Consider the following 20,705-nt stretch of genomic DNA (forward strand, 5'->3'; position numbering starts at 1 on the left):
GCACAGGTTCTAATGTCAAATGCCTGAGTCTGAATTTGGTCTTGCATTTATTAGGTAAGACACTAGGCACATCAACCTAGAGAGGTTTCATTATTTGCAAAATGCAGATGTTTACAACATACAGCTCCCAAACAGATTAAATTTTCATAATGCATACAGTTTAACAGAATATCTGGCACACCATTACAATTAAAGGGTAGCTATTTTTATTATTATTCCAATCCATACTAATTTTTGCCTATACTACTCACTTGATTGGAGACTATATTTTAATCAATTCTATAAAATATTCCTTCATCCCAAAAAATTTCTGAGACATACAACTTAAAATCAATATCATTGTTGTGTTTTATTTTAATTGGCAGTCTTTTTCTTTCTTAGTGGAACAGAAGATAATAGCGCATCTAACAATCCATTACATATTTATCAAGTCTAATTTATACCATTGTCTATATATCTGACTTATTTTCTCAACACAATTTTTTTCAGGAAAGAAAGCAAATCAGTATTTTATCACTTCTGGCATCTAGCAAAGCACTGTACACATGCTGTGTTCTCGGTAAATATCTGAGATTCACTGATTGGAAGGGACAGAATGACTGACTGACTGGAAGTGGCAGAAAAGTTGGGAAAATGATGTTAACAGACAACTAAGATGAATCAGAGACCAAAAAAGAGAGAGAGAGGAAAAGAACTTGAAGGAAATGCTAATCTACGTCAGAGGTCTGTGAAAAAAAATTTAATTCAAATGGCAAAAAGTCATTGAGGGAATTCAGCACAGTTGCAACATACAAGATCAACACACAAAATTCAGTCACATTTCTATATACTAGCAATGAGCAATTTGAAAAAAGAAATTAAGAAAACAATTCCTGACAAGACGCAATGGCTTGGGGGCAGAGGGAGGAGGATCACTTGAAGCCAGGAGTTAAAGACCAGCCTGGGCAACATAGTAAGATCCTGTCTCTTTTTTTTTTTTTTTTTGAGACAGAGTCTTGCTCTGTCACCCAGGCTGTCATGGAGTGGCACAATCTCAGCTCACTGCAACAACAACCTCCAAGGTTCGAGAAATTCTTCTGCCTCAGCCTCCCAAGTAACTGAGACTAGAGGCATGCGCCACCACGTCCAGCTAATTTTTGTATTTTTAGTAGAGACAGGGTTTCACCATGTTGGCCAGGCTAGTCTTGAACGCCTGACCTCAGGTGATCCGCCTACCTTGGCCTCCCAAAGTGCTGGAATTACAGGTGTGAGCCACTGTACCCAGCCAAGATGCTGTCTCAAAAAAAAAGCAAAGAAAAAGAAAGAAGAGAGAAAAAAAGAAAATTCCTTTTACAAAAGCATCAAAAAGAATGAAATACTTGGCCGGGCGCAGTGGCTCATACCTCTATTTCCAGCACTTTGGGAGGCCAAGGCAGGCCGATCATGAGGTCAGGAATTTGAGACTACCCTGACCAACATGGTGAAACTGTCTTCACCAAAAATACAAAAATTAGCCACATGTGGTGGTACACACCTGAATCCCAGCTACTCAGGAGGCTGAGGCAAGAGAATCACTTGAACCTGGGAGATACAGGTTGCAGTGAGCCGAGATCGCACCACTGCACTCCAGCCTGGGGGATAGAGCAAGACCCCATCTCAAAAAAAAAAAAAAAAAAAAAAAAGAATGACATATGTAGGAATACATTTAACTAAGGAAGTGCAACATTTATTATACAAAGGGTTAACAGAAATTAAAGAACTAAGTAAAAGACACCCTGTGTTCATGAATTAGAAGGCTTAATATTTTGAAGATGGCAAATACTTCCCAAAGTAATCTACAGATTTAATGCAATCCTTATCAAAATTCCAATGATTTTCCAAAAATGAAAAAGCTGATCCTAAAATCCATGTGTCATTACAAGGTACCTCAAATGGCCAAAAGTCTTGAAAAAGAAAAACAAAATTAGAGGACTCACATTTCCCAATTTTTCATACCACAAACCTACAGTAACTAAAACAGCTGTGGTACTGGCATGAGGGACTGACATATAAATTGATGGAAGAAAACTGAGAGTTCAGAAATAAACTCACATATAAAGTGATTTTTGACAAGGGAACCAAGACCACTCAATGAAGAAAGAATAGTCTCTTCAACAAATGGTGCCAAGAGAATGTGATAACCACATGTAAAAGAATGAAGCTTGGACCTTTACCTCATACCGTGTATTAAAATTACCCTAAAACTGATCAAAGACCTAAATATAAAAGGTAAAAGTAGCCCGGAGCAGTGGCTTCACGCATGTAACCCCAGCACTTTGGGAGGCTGAGGCGGGCAGATCACCTGAAGTCGGGAGTTTGAGACCAGGGCTAACATGGAGAAACCCTGTCTCTGCTAAAAATACAAAATTAGCCAGGTGTGGTGGCACATGCCTGTAATCCCAGCTACTCGGGAGGCTGAGGCAGGAGAGTCACTTGAACCTGGGAGGCAGAGGTTGTGACGAACCAAGCTGAGATCGCATCATTGGACTCCAGCCTGGGCAACAAGAGTGAAACTCCGTCTCAAAAAAAAAAAAAAAGGTGAAAGTATAAATCTCTTAGAAAACATAGAGGTAAATTTTCTTAACCTTGGATTTGGTAATGGTTTCACAGCTGTGGCATCGAAAGTGCAAGAAACAAAAGAAAAAAAAATAAACTGGACTTCGTCAAAATTAAAAAAAAAAGCTTTTGTGCATCAAAGGATACTCTCAATAGAATAAAAAGACAATCCACAAAGTGGAAGAAAATGTTGGTAAATCATGTATCTAGTAAGGATCTAGCATCCAGAATATATAAAGAACTCATACATCTTGACAACACAAAAAATAACAATTTTTAAATGGACAAAGGACTTGAATAGACATTTCTCCAAAGATGACATGCAAATGACCAATGTGCTTATGAAAAAATGCTAATCATTAGAGAAACATAAATTAAAACCATAATGTGATATCACCTCACAGGCATTACAATGGCTACTATCAGAAAAGCACAAAATAACAAGTGTTGGCAAGAAAATGGAGAAATCAGAAGCCTTATGTGCTGTTGGTGGGAATGTGAAATGGTGTAGCTGCTATGGAAAACAATATGGTTGTTAAAAAACTAAAAACAGAACTATCATATGATCTACTAATTCATTTTCTGGGTACATAGCCAAAAGAACTGTAAGCAAGGTCCTGAAGAGTTTTTATTTGTACACTCACGTCCACTGCAGCATTATTCACAACAGCCAACAGATGGAAGCAATTCAAGTATCCATCAATGAGTGAAGGTACATATAAAATGTGGTATATATACACCAAGAAATATAATTCACCCTCAAAAAGGAGGAAATTCTGACACATGCTACAACATGGATGTACCTTGAGGACCTAAGCTAAGCGAAATAAGCCAGTCACAAAAGGACAAATACTGTAAATTCCACTTATACGAGATACCTAGAGTAACCAAATTCATACTGACAGAAAAGCAGCAGCTGGGCGTGGTGGCTCACACCTGGAATCCCCGCACTTTGGGAGGTCAAGGCGGGAGGATCACGAGGTTAGGAGATTGAGACCATCCTGGCCAACATGGTGAAACCCTGTCTCAACTAAAAATACAAAAATTAGCTGGGCGTGGTAGCAGGTGCCTGTAGTCCCAGCTACTCGGGAGGCTGAGGCAGAAGAATCGCTTGAATTCGGGAGGCAGAGGTTGCAGTGAGCCGAGATCGCCCCATGTACTCCAGCCTGGGTGACAGAGGGAAACTCTAACTCAAAAAAAAAAAAAAGAAGAAGAAAAAGGGTGGTTGCAGAGGCTGAGGGAAGAGGGAATGAGGAGCTGTTATTTAAAAGATAGGGAGTTTCAGTTTTGTAAAATGAAGCAAATTCTGGAGACTGCTTACACTACAGTATGAATGTATTTAATGCTACTGAAGCTACGCTTACAAACGAGTAAGACAGGCTGGGCGCGGTGCTCACGCCTGTCAACCAGCACTGTGGGAGGCTGAGCACAGTGGCTCACGCCTGTAATCCCAGCACTTTGGGAGGCTGAGCACAGTGGTTCACGCCTGTAATCCAAGCACTGTGGGAGGCTGAGCACGGTGGCTCACACCTGTAATCCAGCACTGTGGGAGGCTGAGCATGGTGGCTCATGCCTGTAATCCCAGCACTTTGGGAGGCTGAGCACGGTGGCTCACGCCTGTAATCCAAGCACTGTGGGAGGCCGAGGTGGGCAGATCACGAGGTGAAGAGATGGAGACCATCCTGGCCAACATGGCGAAAGACCGTCTCTACTAAACATATAAAAAATTAGCCAAGCATGGTGGTGCGTGCCTGTAGTCCCAGCTACTCGGGAGGCTGAGGCAGGAGAATTGCTTGAACCCAGGAGGCGGAGGTTGCGGTGAGCCGAGATGGCGCCATTGCACTCCAGCCTGGGTAACAAGAGCGAAACTCTGTCTCAAAAATAAATAAATAAAATAAAATACAAAAATTAGGCCGGTGTGGTGGCTCATGACTGTAATTCCAGCACTTTGGGAGGCCAAGGCGGACGGATCACCTGAGGTCAGAAGTTTGAGACCAGCCTGGTCAACATGGCAAAACCCTGTCTCTACTAAAAATAAAAAAATTAGCTGGGTGTGGTGGCATGCGCCTGTAGTCTGAGGCAGAAGAATCGCTTAACCTGGGAGGTGGAGGTTGCAGTGAGCTGAGATCATGCCACTGCACTCCAGCCTGGGTGACAAGTGAGACTCCACCTCAAAAAAAAAAAACAAAAATTAGTCAGCCGTGGTGGTGTGCATCTGTAATCCCAGCTACTCAGGAGGCTGAGGCAGAAGAATCGCCTGAACCTGGGAGGTGGAGGTTGCAGTGAGCTGAGATCACACCACTGCACTCCAGCCTGAGCCACAGAGAGAGACTCCATCTCAAAAAAAAGGAAAAACCAAACAAACAGTAAGACAGCCCTAGTGCAGTAGCTCAGGCCTGCAATCCCATCACTTTAGGAGGCTGAGGCAGGTGGCTAGCTTGAAGTCAGGAGTTCAAGACCAGCTGAGCAACATAGTAAAACCCCATCTCTACCAACAACACAAAAAAAATTAGCCAGGTATGGTGGCATGCGCCTATGGTCCTGGCTACTTGGGAGGCTGAGGTGGGAGGATAACTTGAGCCTGGGAGGCGGAGGTTGCAGTGAGCCGAGATCACGCAACTGCACTCCAGCCTGGGTGACAGAGACTCTCTCAAAAAAAAAAAAAAAGGGTAAGATAGGCAGGGCTGGTGGCTCACACCTGTATCCCAGCACTTTGAGAGGCTGAGGCGGGAAGATCACTTGAGCTCAGGAGTTCAAGACCAGCTTGGACAACATGACGAAAACCCGCCTCTACAAAAAATACAAAAATTAGCTGGGCGTGGTGGCAGGCACCTGTAGCTGCAGCTACCTGGGGGGCTGAGGCAGGAGAATTGCTTGAACCTGGGAGGTAGAGGCTGCAGTGAGCCGAGATTGTGCCACTGTATTCCAGCCTGGGTGACAAAGTGAGACCCTGTCTCAAAAAAAAACAAGAGTAAGTGGTTGGGAGCAGTGGCTCATGCCTGTAATCCCAGCAGTTAGGGAGGCCAAGACAAGAGGATCACTTGAGGCGAGGAGTTCCAAGACCAGCCTGGGTGACAGAGTAAGACCCTGTCTATACACAAAATCAAAATATTAGCTAGGTATGGTGGTGTGTGCCTGTAGTCCCAGCTAATCAGGAGGCTAAGGGAGGAGGATCACTTGAGCCCAGGAGGTCAAGACTGCAGTGAGCTATGATTCTGTCACTGCACTCCAGCCTAGGTGACAGTGAGAGCCTATCTCTTAAATATAAATATATATACACACACACACATATATATAGGGGAAGAGGATAAATTTTATCAGTATTTTACAAGTAAAATTTAAAAATTGCTGGGTGCAGTGGCTCACGCATATAATCCCAGTGTGAGCCTGAGGTAGGCAGATCACTTGAGGTCGGGAGTTCAAGACCAGCCTGGCCTACGTGGTGAAAGCCCGTCTCTACTAAAAATACAGAAAAATTAGCTGGGAGTGGTGGCGTGCACCTGTAATCCCAGCTACCCTGGAGGCTGAGGTGGGAGAATTGCTTGAACCCAGTAGACAGGTTGCAGTGAGCCGAGGCTGCAGCACTAAACTCCAGCCTGGGCAACAGAGCAAGACTCCATCTCAAAAAATACACACACACACACACACACACATACACACACACACACACACACATATGTGTATGTGTGTAAAACAAAAAATATATATATAATTAAAATTTTTCTCAATGAGCAACAGAAGTGAATAGATATTTCTCCCAATAGTAAATGAGCACATGAAAAGATGCACATCATTAGTTGCTAGGGGAATGCAATAAAAAACTGCAATGAGTTATCACCTAATACTCACTAGGTTTCTGGATATCACCAAACTGATTGTAAAGTTTACATGGGAAGGCAAAAGATCCAGAATAGCCAACACAATACTGAGGGACAAAGGTGGAAGACTGACACCGGACTTCAAGACATACTATTAAAGCTACAGGAACCAAGACGGTATGTCACTGACCAAAGAACAGACACATAGATCAGTGGGAACAGACAGAGGCTGAGAAATAAGCTCATGCAAATATAGTCAGCTGGTCTTTGACAAGGAGCAAAGGCAATTCAATGGTGAAATGACAGTCATTTCAATAAATGGTGCTAGAACAACTGTATATCCACCTGTATCAATAAATCTATACACGAGCCTGACACCTTTCACAAAAACTAACTCAAAATGGATTACAGACCTAAATGTAAAATATAAAACTATACAACTCCTAGAAAATAACATAAAATTAAGTTAATCGTGGGTTTCAAGATGACTTCTTAAATAAACACCAGCAGCATAACCCATGAAAGAAATAACTGGTAAGCTGGACTTGATTAAGACTTAAAACTTCTGCTCTGCAAAAGACACTGATGAAGAATGAGAAGACAAGCCATAGTATGGAAGAAAATATGCAAAACACATACCTGATAAAGGACTTGTATCCAAACTATACAAAGAACTCTTTTCTTTATTTATTTATTTATTTTTTGAGACAAAGTCTTGCTCTGTCACCAGGCTGGAGTGCAGTGGTGCGATCTCGGCTCACTGCAACCTCCACCTCGCGGGTTCAAGCGATTCTCCTGCCTCAGCCTACCGATTAGCTGGGACTACAGGCGTGCAACACCACGCTCAGCTAATTTTTGTATTTTTAGTAGAGATGGGGTTTCACCATGTTGGCCAGGATAGTCTCAATCTCTTGACCTCGTGATCTGCCCACCTTGGCCTCCCAAAGTGCTGGAATTACAGGCGTAAGCCACCACACAGCTCAAAGAACTCTTAAGAACTCAACTAGGGAAAAAACTCATTTTTTAAAATAGGCAAAAAAGGGGAGGGGCAAAAGATCTGAACACCTCGCTGAATAAGATATGTAGATGGCAAGCATATGCAAAGATGCTCAACATCATGTATCATTAGAGAACTGCAAAAAGTCACATATTATACGATTCCATTTATACGAAACATCCAGAATAGGTAAGATATAGAGACAGAAATCAGACTAGCGGTTGCCAGGGGCTGAGGGGAGGGAGGGAAGATAAGCAGTAAGTATGAGGTCTCCTTTTGGGGTGATGAAAATGTTCTGATACTAGCTAAAGGTGATGGTTAATTTTCTAATTAACATTTCATTCAATTATTACAAAGAAGGAATAAGGAAAAGATGGATATGGAGAAAGGGGAAGGAAAAAATAAAGCTGAAAAGAGGGGTGGGGAAAAAAAATCACATAAACCCATCACAGAGAATAAGACAGAAGTAAAAACAGGAGAGAGATTCAACAAATTCTGAAGGAAGGGTTTCAGCAAACCACATTACTTAATCAACTATTTCAATCCATAATTATTAAGAATTTTCTTGGGAGGCTGAGGTAGGAGGACTGCTTGGGCCGAGGAATTCGAGACCAGCCTGGGCAACAAAGCAATACCTCGTCCCTACAAAAAAATGTTTTTCATTATCTGGGTGTGGTAGTGTGTGCCTGTAGTCTCAGTTACTTGGGAGGCTGAAGCAGGAGAATCACCTGAGCCAGGAGTTTGTGTCACTGCACTCCAGCCTAGGTGACAGAGCAAGACCCTGCCTCTCTTAAAAAAAAAAAAAAAAAAGAAAGAAAGAAAGAAAATAAAATTTCCTCCTTGCTAATGAACGTCGTAGCTGCTTTTTTTTTTTTTTTTGAGACAGAGTCTCTCATTGTCTCCCAGGCTGGAGTGCAGTAAGGCAATTTTGGCTCACCGCAACCTCCGCCTCCCAGATTCAAGTGATTCTCCTGCCTCAGCCTCCCAAGTAGCTGGGATTACAGGTGCCCGCCACCATGCTCAGCTAATTTTTTATATTTTTAGTAGAGACAGGGTTTCACTATGTTGGCCAGGCTGGTCTGAAATGCTTGACCTCATGATCCACCCACCTTGGCCTCCCAAAGTGCTGGGATTACAGGCATGAGCCACCATGCTCAGCCAGCTGCTTCTTATGATTGAACCTTTGGTACCTACCACTGGTCCCCACTTTCCCTTTTGAATTCAGCTTTCTGCCTAGGAGCCTTCTCAGCTCCTATGGCCCACTTCTCCGACATATTTAGAGCACAATGATAAGACCTAGAGAGGGACAATCTGGTGCTGACTGTGCTTCTGCTAAGGAGGCACCTTAGATGAAAAGTTGAAAGAAGTAACAGGATCTAGGGAAAGGATGCAAAGATGTGACTACTTAGAGCTAGGTGAAAACTTTAAGGGAGAGAAGTAAGCCTTATTTTCCTTCCAGAATGAGTTGCCTAGTTCAACAGGAAGGAAAGAGAATCAAGACGAAATTCAGAGCAGAAGCTCTGGTCAGAAACAGAATGGAGTTTAGCTGGAGCGTGAGCATTCCCTTAGGAATTTAAGTGCAGTGGTAAGTGGATGGATGAAGTGAAGTGAAGTAAGGAAACCCAGACAACTTACTTCTGAGAGCAACCATGACGAAAGGAGTTTGAGGAGCTACTCTTCTTCTTCTTTTTTTTTTTTTTTCTTTTTGAGACATAGTCTCACTCTGTCTCCCAGGCTGGAGTGCAGTAGCTCGATCTCAGCTTACTGCAACCTCCGCTTCCCAGGTTCTAGCGATTCTCCTGCCTCAGCCTCCCAAGTAGCTGGGACTACAGACGTGCACCACCAGGCCCAGCTAATTTTTGTACTTTTTAGTAGGAACGAGGTTTCACCATTTTTGACAGGCTGGTCTCGAACTCCTGACCTCCTGATCCTTGGCCTCCTAAAGTGCTGGGATTACAGGCGTGAGCCATCATGCCCGGCCTGAGAGGCTATTCTTTGGGTTACAGTGATGAGATGAAATAAAGCTCTAAGAACTAATATCACACTCTATATTGTAAGATACTTCCTGCAAAGCACTTCCCCTGTCCACAGGATTTCTTACCGTATACACTGCCAGCAAAGCCAACTGGTTATAGGGGCGCCCATTCTTGGGAGCAATGTGCTGGGCCTTCAGGTACCAACTAAAACAGAAAAACAGTAAGAAAATGCCAGTTTCAGGTTAGCTTTTTCCCAATTCACCCTGATAGCCCTGATACTTAAGACATAGGTAGAGCCGGGCGCAGTGGCTCACGCCTGTAATCCCAGCACTTTGGGAGGCCGAGGTGAGTGGATCACGAGGTCAAGAGATCGAGACCATCCTGGTCAACACGGTGAAACCCATCTCTACTAAAAATACAAAAAATTAGCTGGGCATGATGGTGTGTGCCTGTAATCCCAGCTACTCAGGAGGCTGAGGCAGGAGAATTGCCTGAACCCAGGAGGCGGAGGTTGCGGTGAGCCGAGATCGCGCCATTGCACTCCAGCCTGGGTAACAAGAGCAAAACTTCATCTCCAAAAAAAAAAAAAACACATAAGGTAGAATGTTAGATGTAATAGTGGAACGGTAAGGCATGACTACAGGGACCAACAGGGACACCTGCAGAATATCCACATGAGAGGCAGCTTGAGGGGCCTATTGCTCTTACTAAGGCTTTGCTTACAGCACATGGGGAAGAGAAATAATGAAGTGGAGGTATAGTACCTGCGTGCTTTCCCATAGTTGGCTGTATCATTGGCTTGCTCCCGGTACCTGGCAATATCTCCTTGGCATATCATACACCGCTGGGCACTGATCAAGGCATATTTTACCTTCAGAAAAAAACAATCAGTTAGTAGACAAGGCAAGAAACACTAACTTCAACCCTCAAAGAACAGGGATGGGGTGAAAATGACAACAGAGCACTGATAAGGCACTAGCAGTCCTCAACAAAGTATAAAGTTTTCAGCCTAATCAAATAATGACCAAAAAACAGTCAGCAGCGTGATACAAAATTTACCGAGAAAACACAGTGGGAGAAGGGAGACAGTGTGATTCTAGAGTCCCAGGCAAATGAAAGAAAACATTTTGATGTGAGTAGTCAGGAGACCTGACTCTATGGAATAGTGTTTTATCTCAAGAAAGTCTTTGGGTGCTCTGGGACTCAGTTTCTTCATCTGAATATAAAAATACTCTATAGGGTAACTGGAGGAAATATATAAATATTTTATAACCTACAAAGACATATACAAATATTACGACAATTGTTTACACTGCTTTTTTCCCCCCCAATAATTTTTTTTTTAGAGAGTCTTACTCTGCACCCAGGCTGGAGTACAGTGGTGTGATCTTGGCTCACTGCAATCTCTGCCTCCTGAGCTCAAGCAATTCTCATGTCTCAGCCTCCCGAGTAGCTGGGACAACAGGCATGAACCACCATGCCTGGCTAATTTTTGTATTTTTAGTAAAGACAGGGTTTCGCCATGTTGCCCAGGCTGGCCTCAAACTCATGGCCTCAAGTGATCCGCCTGCCTCAGCCTCCCCAAGTGCTGGGATTACAGGCGTGACACATTACACCCAGTCTCTCTGTTCTTTTTCTACCATCATTATAGTCTTTCTTTAAACTGTTAATATCACTGCATTGTATCACTGCATTACATTACCTTTGCCTAAAACAAGGAATTATCCTTTATCAAACATTAACAATATGCCACACACTGTGCAGTACTATATGTTTTCTCACTGATAGGCTTGGTATCTGTCACTCAGAAAACAGATTAAACCAATCCCAAGACATGTGCCCACCAAAGTATCTCCCTAAGGAACACCACTTCACAGCATACAATATAATTCCACTCTACTCCACACAAAGAAATTAACATATCACTGAATAAAGAACAAAGCTTCATCGAGAAGGAGATACTAACCCTTCAGGAAAGCAGACTCACTAGTGAAATAGCTACTGCACATCAACCTCCCACCTAGCACATAACTCAAATTTGTATTTCAGCAAATTTATATATCACTACACATCACATACCCTTTAAGTCCTAACTATTCCACAAATTCTTTCATGAATGAACACCCCCAAAGGTGTTAAGAATCCTCAGTATTTAACTGATAAAACAGAAAGAGAACTGATTATGCCTTCATACTACATCTACTTTGTCATCTTGGTAAGAGAAAACAAAAACAAAACCAGTTCTTTCAAAGGCTCTCCATCATCTTCTGCATAAAGTCCTGGATGATTGCGCCTCTGCTTACCTCATCAGCACCACGCTCTCCGTCACTCTCTGTACTTCAGTCAGATCAGACTCCTCAGTTCCCCTAACACACCATGCTGTTTTCCACTTCAGGGCCTTTAAGTATATTGTCCTCGGCCACGTGTGGTGGCTCACACCTGTAATCTCAGCACTTTGGGAGTCCAAGGCTGGCGGATCACCTGAGGTCAGGAGTTCAAGACCAGCCTGACCTACATGGAGAAACCCCATCTCTACTAAAACTACAAAAATGAGCCAGGCATAGTGGCACATGCCTGTAATCCCAGCCACTCGGGAGGCTGAGACAGGAGAATCACTTGAACCCAGGAGGCGGAGGTTGCAGTGAGCCAAGATCACGCCATTGCACTTTAGCCTAGGCAACAAGAGCGAAACTCTGTCTCAAAAAAAAAAAAAGGATATTGTCCTTGTCCTCTTCCCCTAAAATGCTCCTCTTCCTACATCTTCACATACACCTTCACCTGGCTGATGTTTTAGGTCTTCAGCCATAGTTTAACTACAAATTTCTCAGTCTCTCATGATTCTCTAAAATTAGGTTAACCCTTTATAGTATACACCTCCAATGTCCTTTGCAAAAGTCATTGCATCAGCAATAACTCATCCAACAGCTGCACTTACCCCTAATCAAACGCTGAACTCCAAGAAACAGGAGCACTCTTTTTTTATTGATCTGCACTGAACTGCCTCTGCCTAAAATGCCACCCAGAATATATGAGGAACTCAATAAACACCTTTTTTTTCTGAGATAGAGTTTCACTCTGTTGCCCAGGCTAGAGTGCAATAACGTAGTCTTGGTTCACTGCAACCATCGCTGGGTTTAAGCGATTCTCCTGCCTCAGCCTCATGTGTAGCTGGGACTACAGGCGTGTACCACCACCACTCCCTGCTAAGTTTTGTATTTTTAGTAGAGACGGAGTTTCACCATGTTGGACGGTCAAAAACACTTGTCGATTAGTAAGAAAACTTGTAAGTAGTAATTTATCAGAAGGAGCAAAAAGGCAAGAGGAAGGCTCTGCTTCATACATCACACTGCTTTCTCTAATGAATCTCTAACCTCTTCCTAATTATGCTCAACTTTCCCATCTTAAAACAAAAACTGGCCGGGCACGGTGGCTCATGCCTGTAATTCCAGCACTTTGAGAGGCCGAGGTGGGTGGATCACCTAACGTCAGGACTTTGAGACCAACCTGGCCAACATGGTGAAACCCCATCTCTACTAAAAATATAAAAATTAGCTGGGCATGGTGGTGGGTGTTTGTTATTCCCAGCTACTCGGGAGGCTGAAGCACTAGAATCACTTGAACCTGGGAGGTAGAGGTTACAGTGAGCTGAGATTATGCCACTGCACTCCAGCCTGGGTGACAAAGTGAGACTCAGTCTCAAAAAAAAAAAAAAAGAAAGCAAAACTTGGCTGGGCGTGGTGGCTCACGCCTGCAATCCCAGCACTTTGAGAGGCCGAGGCAGCAGGTCACTTGAGGCCAGGAGTTCAAAGCCAGCCTGGCCAATGTAGTAAAACCCCATCTCTACTAAAAATAAAAAAAATTAGCTGGGTGTGGTGGTGTGCACCTGCAATCTCCAGGTACTTGGGAGACTGAGGCAGAACCACTCAAACCCAAGAGGCAGAGGTTGCAGTGAGCCAAGATTGCACCACTTTACTCCAGCCTGGGTGACAGAGCAAGACCCTGTCTCAAAAACAAATAAACAAACTGGCTGGGCACGGTGGCTCACGCCTGTAATCACAGCACTCTGGGGAGGCTGAGGTGGGTCGATTACCTGAGGTCAGAAGTTTGAGACCAGCCTGGCCAACATGATAAAACCCCATCTCTACAAAAAATACAAAAATTAGCTGGGCATGGTGGTGGGCATCTGTAATCCCAGCTACTCAGAAGGCTGACACAGGAGAATTGCTTGAACCCGGAGGGCAGAGGTTGAAGGCAGCAGTGAGCCAAGATCATGCTATTGCACTCCAGCCTGGGTGACAAGAATGAAACTCCATCTCAAAAAAGAGAAGAAGGAAAAAAAAAAAAAAGAAAGAAAGAAAAAAGGCTGGGACCACTGCTATATACCATTACCATAGTACACATGACATTACAATTGTTGGTTTAATCTATCTGTCCCCGCACTGAACTGTACCTTTCATTCTTTTTTTTTTTTTTTTTTTTTTGAGACGGAGTTTCGCTCTTGTTACCCAGGCTGGAGTGCAATGGCGCGATCTCGGCTCACCGCAACCTCCGCCTCCTGGGTTCAGGCAATTCTCCTGCCTCAGCCTCCTGAGTAGCTGGGATTACAGGCACGCGCCACTGTGCCCAGCTGATTTTTTGTATTTTTAGTAGAGACGGGGTTTCACCATGTTGACCAGGATGATCTCAATCTCTTGGCCTCGGCCTCCCTAAGTGCTGGGATTACAGGCTTGAGCCATCGCGCCCGGCCTCATTCTTTTATCCTCAACACCCAGTACAATGTCTAGCACAGAACTAACACTAGATAAATGCTTGCTAAAAGAATGAAAATGTAAGATAAATAAAGAAGGGAGCTTACTGTCTTGCGTAATGGCTTGCTACGAATGGCAAGACCATCCATGTAGTCTTCCAGTTTGAACTTGTAAGTAACCTGCAGCTTCTGAAGCAAACTATCGAAGAAGTCACTACCCTATAAAAAGAAAAAAAGAAATGGCTGAATCAACCTATTCTGATCCAACCTATCCACCAAAAACCGGGGCAGACAACTCTTTCACAGTTCTGCTAATGTTCAGACATCCTATGAAAAGGAAGGCACGGGCCGGGCGCAGTGGCTCACACCTGTAATCCCAGCACTTTGGGAGGCCAAGGCAGGCAGATCATGAGGTCAGGAGATCGAGACCATCCTGGCCAACATGGTGAAAGCCATGTTTTTTATTGTAAAAATACAAAAATACAAAAGCCATAATTTTTTTGTAAAAATACAAAAAAATTAGCTGGGTGTGGTGGCGCATGCCTGTAATCCCAACTCTCCTGAGGCAGGAGAGTTGCTTGAACACAGGAAGTGGAGATTGCAGTGAGCTGAGATCGCGCCACTCAACTACAGCCTGGGCGACAGTGCAAGACTCTGTCGAAAAGAAAAGAAAAGAGAAAAGAAAAGAAAAAAAGAGAGGCATGCACAATACTTAGTGGCCACCAACTTGCACACAAGACAAATTCACAGTATAAGCCTCCATGGTTTTCAAGATATGAGCACATGAAGACACACACATACTCTCTCTCCACACAAACACCTACATACACATTCTCATTCTCTCTTTTAGGCCAAGGCATTCAGAAAGCTTTCAACCTCAAAACTCCAACTGTCAGTAATTTATGATCCCAAGGAGACAACTGGAGTAGGACAGGCTCAGAACGCAGGAAAAGAGCACGGTTTTTGTCGATGTTCTGTTCTAAAACATAGTATTTTACGTAGTACAAATCCATCATAACTACAGAACGCTGAAGCCTTTATCCTGAGGACAAAAAGATGACAGTTTACCTCATCCAAGAGCTCCAAAAGTCTGTTCCGAATCTGTTCTGGGTTCTCAACATTCGGATCCTTGACAAGCTGCCTGAACTTCTCAATCACCTGATAGAAAGCATTCTTCCACAGGATCTGATCCACATTCTGAGTATCAGAGAACTCGATATCCAGTAGAATACAGCGTTCATACAGCTGCAGCAGTTCAGCTCTGGAATAAAATACATGCAACTTCTAATTCCAAATACACCACAGGAAAAGCTAAACCCAAGTTTTGAGATTCCTGCAAATTAACCACCTCTCTTGGCAGGAAATCAAAAATGTAACCAGGTATACTACTCACTCTGGTTTCTACTCTGCAGAGCAGAATGTCATTCTAAAGATAGTTGTGTCGAGGAAAATAGTTTTTCCCCATATGTCTTCACCTAAATTTAACAACTGAAGTAAGATCTTCACTGCAAGTTATATGTTGTTCATTTCTTGGCATCCTAGAAAGTCTTTTTCCATTTCAAGGTTCTATGATCCCTTACAGATAATTTGTTCTTAAAGAAAAAGCAGGATGCATAATCATTTCTAAGACTAAAAACAAAACCTCTGTTCTGTTTCCAAATGCCCTTCCCTTACAAAGTGAAAGTGAGACCATACCCAGTGGCTCAGCTAAAAAGTTTCTACCTTCCTCAGCCATAGGAGTCTATACACCTCCAGCTTATCTCCATTTCCCTCTAGCCAGAATAGGACACATCGTACCTGAGTTGTGCCATCTTCTCCAGGCCCTCTGGACTAATGCGGTCCCTGGAAAGCAGGTTACTGAGCTGCAGCTCCTGGCTGTCGGCCACCCGGAGGAGCCTGTGCAGCTCCTGCTGTTGCATGTTCCTCATGTGCTGCTCTACCTCCTCAGGACTCATGGTGCCGGCAGGAAGAGGGCTACACACATACTGTCCTGACGGAGTCGGGTAGCCTGGGTAATAAGGCCCTGGGTACACACCATTTGTAGGACCCACTGGGTACTGTAGAGGGTTATAGCCCGCATAGGGATACTGGGAGGCAGGGCCCGGTGTCCGCGGGTAATAATAGGGGTTGTCAGAGTTTTGAAATTTATAGTAAGATGCTTGAGCCTGGCGTGAGTCACCCCAAGATGTAGGGCTGACTTCATCATCAGTGTCCAAGAAATGCAGCTGGGGTGTCTGAGTCTTTAGAGCAGGTTTCTGATCAGGATTATTTGGGTCCCATAAACGGCGTGTGGTGCCTCCACGGCCCCAACTCCGAGGACCCTTACTACCAGATCCGAACAAAAGCCGAGGTCCCAAAGGTGTGGCCTCTGGAGAACTTGCTGAATTGACAGATAGGGTGGTATGGGCAGGCAGAATCAGAATGCCACGACCACGACCCCGAAGTTCCTGTTTCAGGTTTTTGGACTCCTGCTTCTCAGAGCCTTTGCCCCCACTGCTCAAGACTTTGTCAGGGTTTCCTCTATCCGTATCATCCCTGGCTGGCCTCACCACGGGAGACTCTTTGTTCATGGTTTCTGCATCAAAAGTGACACGAAGGGTGCCTCGATTTTCTTTACCATTGCTTTTCTGCTCACCCTCCCCGTGGCCAGACCAGTTTCTTTCTAAATGTTTCTTCCTTTCTGAACTTCTCCCGGGTCCTAATCCATCAGGCTCATCAACTCTGTCCTCATCTAAGGAATCGGTTGAGGACACAGATACTTGCTTCTTCAGTCGTGGCCTCTCCTTGGTCCTATCCTGCCGGCGGTGGCGACATCTACTATCAGTGAGGCCAGCTCCCTCAGCGCTGTTGTTGCTACCAGCTGAGCTGGTACTGCAAGTGCGGTAACGATTCCTTCTTTTGTCTGAGCGGGAGTAGCGCTTTGCAGAACCTGGCTTCCCCTGGGCCGGGTCATCACTCGTTTTCTTCATCCCCTCCCCTTTCTCAATCCTCTTTCCTTTTTCTCCCTTTGCAGCCCTTACTCTGTCACCACCTGGGCTCTTTTCTGTTTCGGCCCTGTCTGATTTATTCACACCTTCCTCTTTCACAACATTTCCCCTACACTCATCTTCCTCCACTCTCAGGTGTTCTACCTGGTTGAGGATTTCTTCCTCCTCCACCCGACTGGCTGATTCTTTGCTAACAGTCTGCAAACGCCGTCCAGGCTGATAGATCTGCAGGTCCGGTTTCTTTGTTCTTTTGATAATTTTTAGACTACGATCCTCTTGTCCAGCAGTCCTAGGAAAGGATTCCTGTCCCCGATTATTTTCTGGGTCTACAGGACCATTCTGCGGTTGGTTGTTGGGTTCCTTGCAGACATCTTTAATGGGTTGTGTACCATTTCTAACACCAGAGGAATCTCGGTCATTAATAATTTCATCCCTGAATTCTTCACTCCCAGAGGCTTCCTTGATTTTGGGCTTATTCCTTAGCCGAGAAAGACCAGGTTTATATATTTCCAGATCTGGACGCCTATTATCTTTGCGCTGCCTGGGCTCCTTTAATTCCTTCATGTTTTCTGTTATGTTGGGGAGAGAGTTAGGGAGGGAAAGGTAGAAGATAAGAATAAAGAAGGAAGGTGAGGGAAAGATTGTCATTCTGGTTAAGTAACAAAAAAAGTCAAGAATTACACATCCACATGCTAATATTGGTAGGCAAGGAAGGACACTTCTGTAGAAGCAGAAATTCTGGGTTTACAATACTTGTTCTACAGTTGACAAGGCTAAGAACCTAATTGTGTTGGGGCTACCTACACTTAGGTGAAGAAAAGGGGGGAACCCATCTCCTTATGTGTTACCTAAGTCATGTTCAGAAATCCAAAACCCCAAACTACCTACCTCATCATTGTCAGAACTAAAGATCTCTAACCTTTTCAGCATTAGATTGTTCTCTGTCTAGAGCACCTGTGAATACACCGCAGCCTTTTTTTTCTGCCTTTAACTTTTTCCTTGGTGGCTAAGTTCTTTTAACATAACAGTAGGGGGAAAAAAGTAAAGAGAAAAAGGGCGGGTATTATAACAGTCATTAATCCTGGACATCTCTCGAGAACAAAATCACAACTCTATTCTTCAAACTTTACCAGGACGATTCTCTTCTTCACGATACCAATTACCAAATAACACACCTGCTGGTGAAGCAAACAATCAGCAGTTCCTTTCACTCTCTTCAACTTCACTCATATCAACAGCAGCTCGCAGAATCACCACAAGGAAATACTGCTCAGACTATCATATTAGAATACCGAGACTAACTGCTACTGTGATGATGGAATTATGAGAAGAAAAAAATTCCATAAGGGAATTTTCCCTGGATGCTGATGAGAAGATTGTGACATATCCTCAAAATCCCAAGAACTGAGCACTCAAGAATAATATTAATACAGGACTTTAGAAACCACTCTCTGAGCTCCATAAACTTACTAAACAACAAACAGATAAACAAGTATTTGGTTTTTAAAAATACCTGTTACCACTATCAAAAGTAACCACTAAAGATTTCAGTGGAAAACTGACAGAATTAGTGAGAATATTATCAAGTACACAAATAGAATGCTATATAAATTACTAGTATAAGGCTGGGCATGATGGCTCACGCCTGTAATCCCAGCACTTAGGAAGGCCAAGGTGGGCAGATCACGAGGTCAGGAGTTCGAGACCAGCCTGGCCAACACAGTAAAACCTCATCTCTACTAAAAATACAAAAATTAGCCGGGCATGGTGGCGTGCACCTGTAGTCCCAGCTACTCGGGAGGCTGAGGCAAGAGAATTGCTTGAAACTGGAAGGTGGAGGTTGCAGCGAGACAAGATCGAGCACTCCAGACTGAGCAACAGAGCCAGACTCTGTCGAGTCTGTCTCAAAATAAATAAAATAAAATGAAATCCTAGTATAGGCCAGGTTTAGCGGCTCACACCCATAATCCCAGCCCTTTAGGCTGAGACGGGAGGATTGCTTGAGGCCAGGAATTCTAGATCAGCCTGGGCAACATGGCGAAACCCCGCCTCTGTAAAATACACAAAAAAGAGCCAGGTAGGTGTGGTGGCGCAGGCCTGTAATTCCAACCACTCAGAAGGCTGAGGTGCGAGGAGCGCTTGAGCCCGGGAGGTGGAGGAGGCTACTAGTGAGCTATCCCTCCACTGCACTCCAGCCTGGAAGACAGAGTGAGATCCTGTCTCAAAAAAATGATAATAAAAAGTTTTTAATACTACTACTGTTCTCTAAATATGAATGCAAACAAGCCCATATAGTAACAAAACGGAGAAAAAAGAGACTGAGGTTTAAGACGGTGTTTCAGTATTTTCAGAAGTTTAAAAGACAGCTTCATCAAGTATCAACAAAGATAAACCAGTTTAACACAAGAATAGCTCACCCTCGGCAGTCTTTAACTTGTAAGGGGGCAGGTGAGATGGAGAGAGCTATTACTACTACTATCTAGAGCAGCGGGAGAAAACAGCCTTAACAATCCAATTCTGTTAACCAACGAAAACCAATTCCACAGACTGGCAGCAAACCTAGAGAAGGCACAGATCACAGCTACCATTCTACACAACTCTACTGCCTAACGCAGGGGTGGTGAGACACTAGAATCTTTCTTACTTTCCTGATGTGGCTGGGGACTTGAAATTAGCTTGCCAATTGAGCATTCTCTCTAACAAAAACTGCTCGCACGCATGCCAGGGCCAAAGCCGAGGAGTCTAGAGGTCCCGGATCCCTCCAGTGGCGCAGCTTTCGGAAGCCTGTCTTGGGGGGAAAAGTTCAGCAAGGAAGTCGCAAGCTGCTAAACGTTTCTCCCCAATTCCTCCTCTCCGACGCGAAGGCGGTGGCCGGGGACGGCCCGAGGAAGGCGGCCTGGAGGACCCTACGCCCGGGGCCTCCACCCGACCCCTCTCCTTTCCGCGTCTCCCGACGCCTGAGAACCGGCAGGCGGGTCTGAGAACGCTGGGGCAAAGGGGAACAGTCACCTTCGCGGCGAAAAAGAGGGTGGAGGCCGGAATTCGGGCCAGGATCTCCCGGAGTGCGCCAGGACTGGCGGAACTCGACCCAGCACTGACCCGCGGGCGAGACAGGGCAGCGACGGTCCGCCGCGGCCCCGTCGCCCAGGGCTGGGGGAAGGGGCGGGGGCTCCGGAGCCGCGGGCCGAGTGGGGAGGAGGCAAGAGGAGGAGGAGAGGGAGGCGGGGCGGGCAGGCCCGGCCCAGGAGCTGGGCGGCGCGACTCACCTCTGCTCCCGGCCTGCGGGGCCAGAGTAGCCAGGATTCCGCGCAGCTCCGACGCGGAGATCCGCACACGCTCCAGCCCTTCCGCCATCTTCGCGGCCGCTGCTACAGCTGCAGCTACTCCGCCACTGCGGCGCGCAGCCAGGAAACCACCACAGCCGGGCGACGCGCGCGCGCGCGGTCGCCAACCTCCCAGCCTGCCCCCGCCCCCTGCCCCCCTCCCTTTCCGAACGACGGTGGCCGCGCTGGGAGGAAAAACGTCCGACGCCAGTTCCAGAGGGGCGGGGCCGGAGCTCGAGCCTGGGCGGGGCAGGCGGGCGCTGCGCGTGCGCAGAGGTGCAGC

General features: G+C 45.1%; 1 protein-coding gene across 4 annotated transcripts in view; it reads right to left on the reverse strand.

The window, feature by feature from the left end:
- The window catches only part of SMG6 (SMG6 nonsense mediated mRNA decay factor), a 235,588-nt gene extending 215,069 nt beyond the window's left edge, over positions 1-20,519 (reverse strand). The window contains exons 1-6 of one of the 4 annotated variants that reach the window (XM_012448335.2): positions 20,366-20,519; positions 15,910-17,668; positions 15,181-15,373; positions 14,221-14,331; positions 10,130-10,236; positions 9,491-9,569 (exon numbers count right to left, since the gene is read on the reverse strand). In XM_012448335.2, coding sequence (XP_012303758.2) covers positions 9,491-9,569; positions 10,130-10,236; positions 14,221-14,331; positions 15,181-15,373; positions 15,910-17,668; positions 20,366-20,453 — 2,337 coding nt within the window. In that variant the 5' untranslated portion in view covers positions 20,454-20,519. Of the gene's footprint in view, positions 1-9,490; positions 9,570-10,129; positions 10,237-14,220; positions 14,332-15,180; positions 15,374-15,909; positions 17,669-19,743; positions 19,917-20,108; positions 20,178-20,365 lie in introns of those variants that run through there. The other 3 variants (XM_012448331.2, XM_012448333.2, XM_012448334.3) reach the window with 3 other exon arrangements.
- Between the last annotated feature and the right edge of the window lie 186 nt (positions 20,520-20,705).

The sequence above is a fragment of the Aotus nancymaae genome, unplaced genomic scaffold (assembly GCF_030222135.1).
Source record: "Aotus nancymaae isolate 86718 unplaced genomic scaffold, 86718_ANA_hifiasm-v0.15.2.pri h1tg000018l, whole genome shotgun sequence".
NCBI lineage: Eukaryota > Metazoa > Chordata > Mammalia > Primates > Aotidae > Aotus > Aotus nancymaae.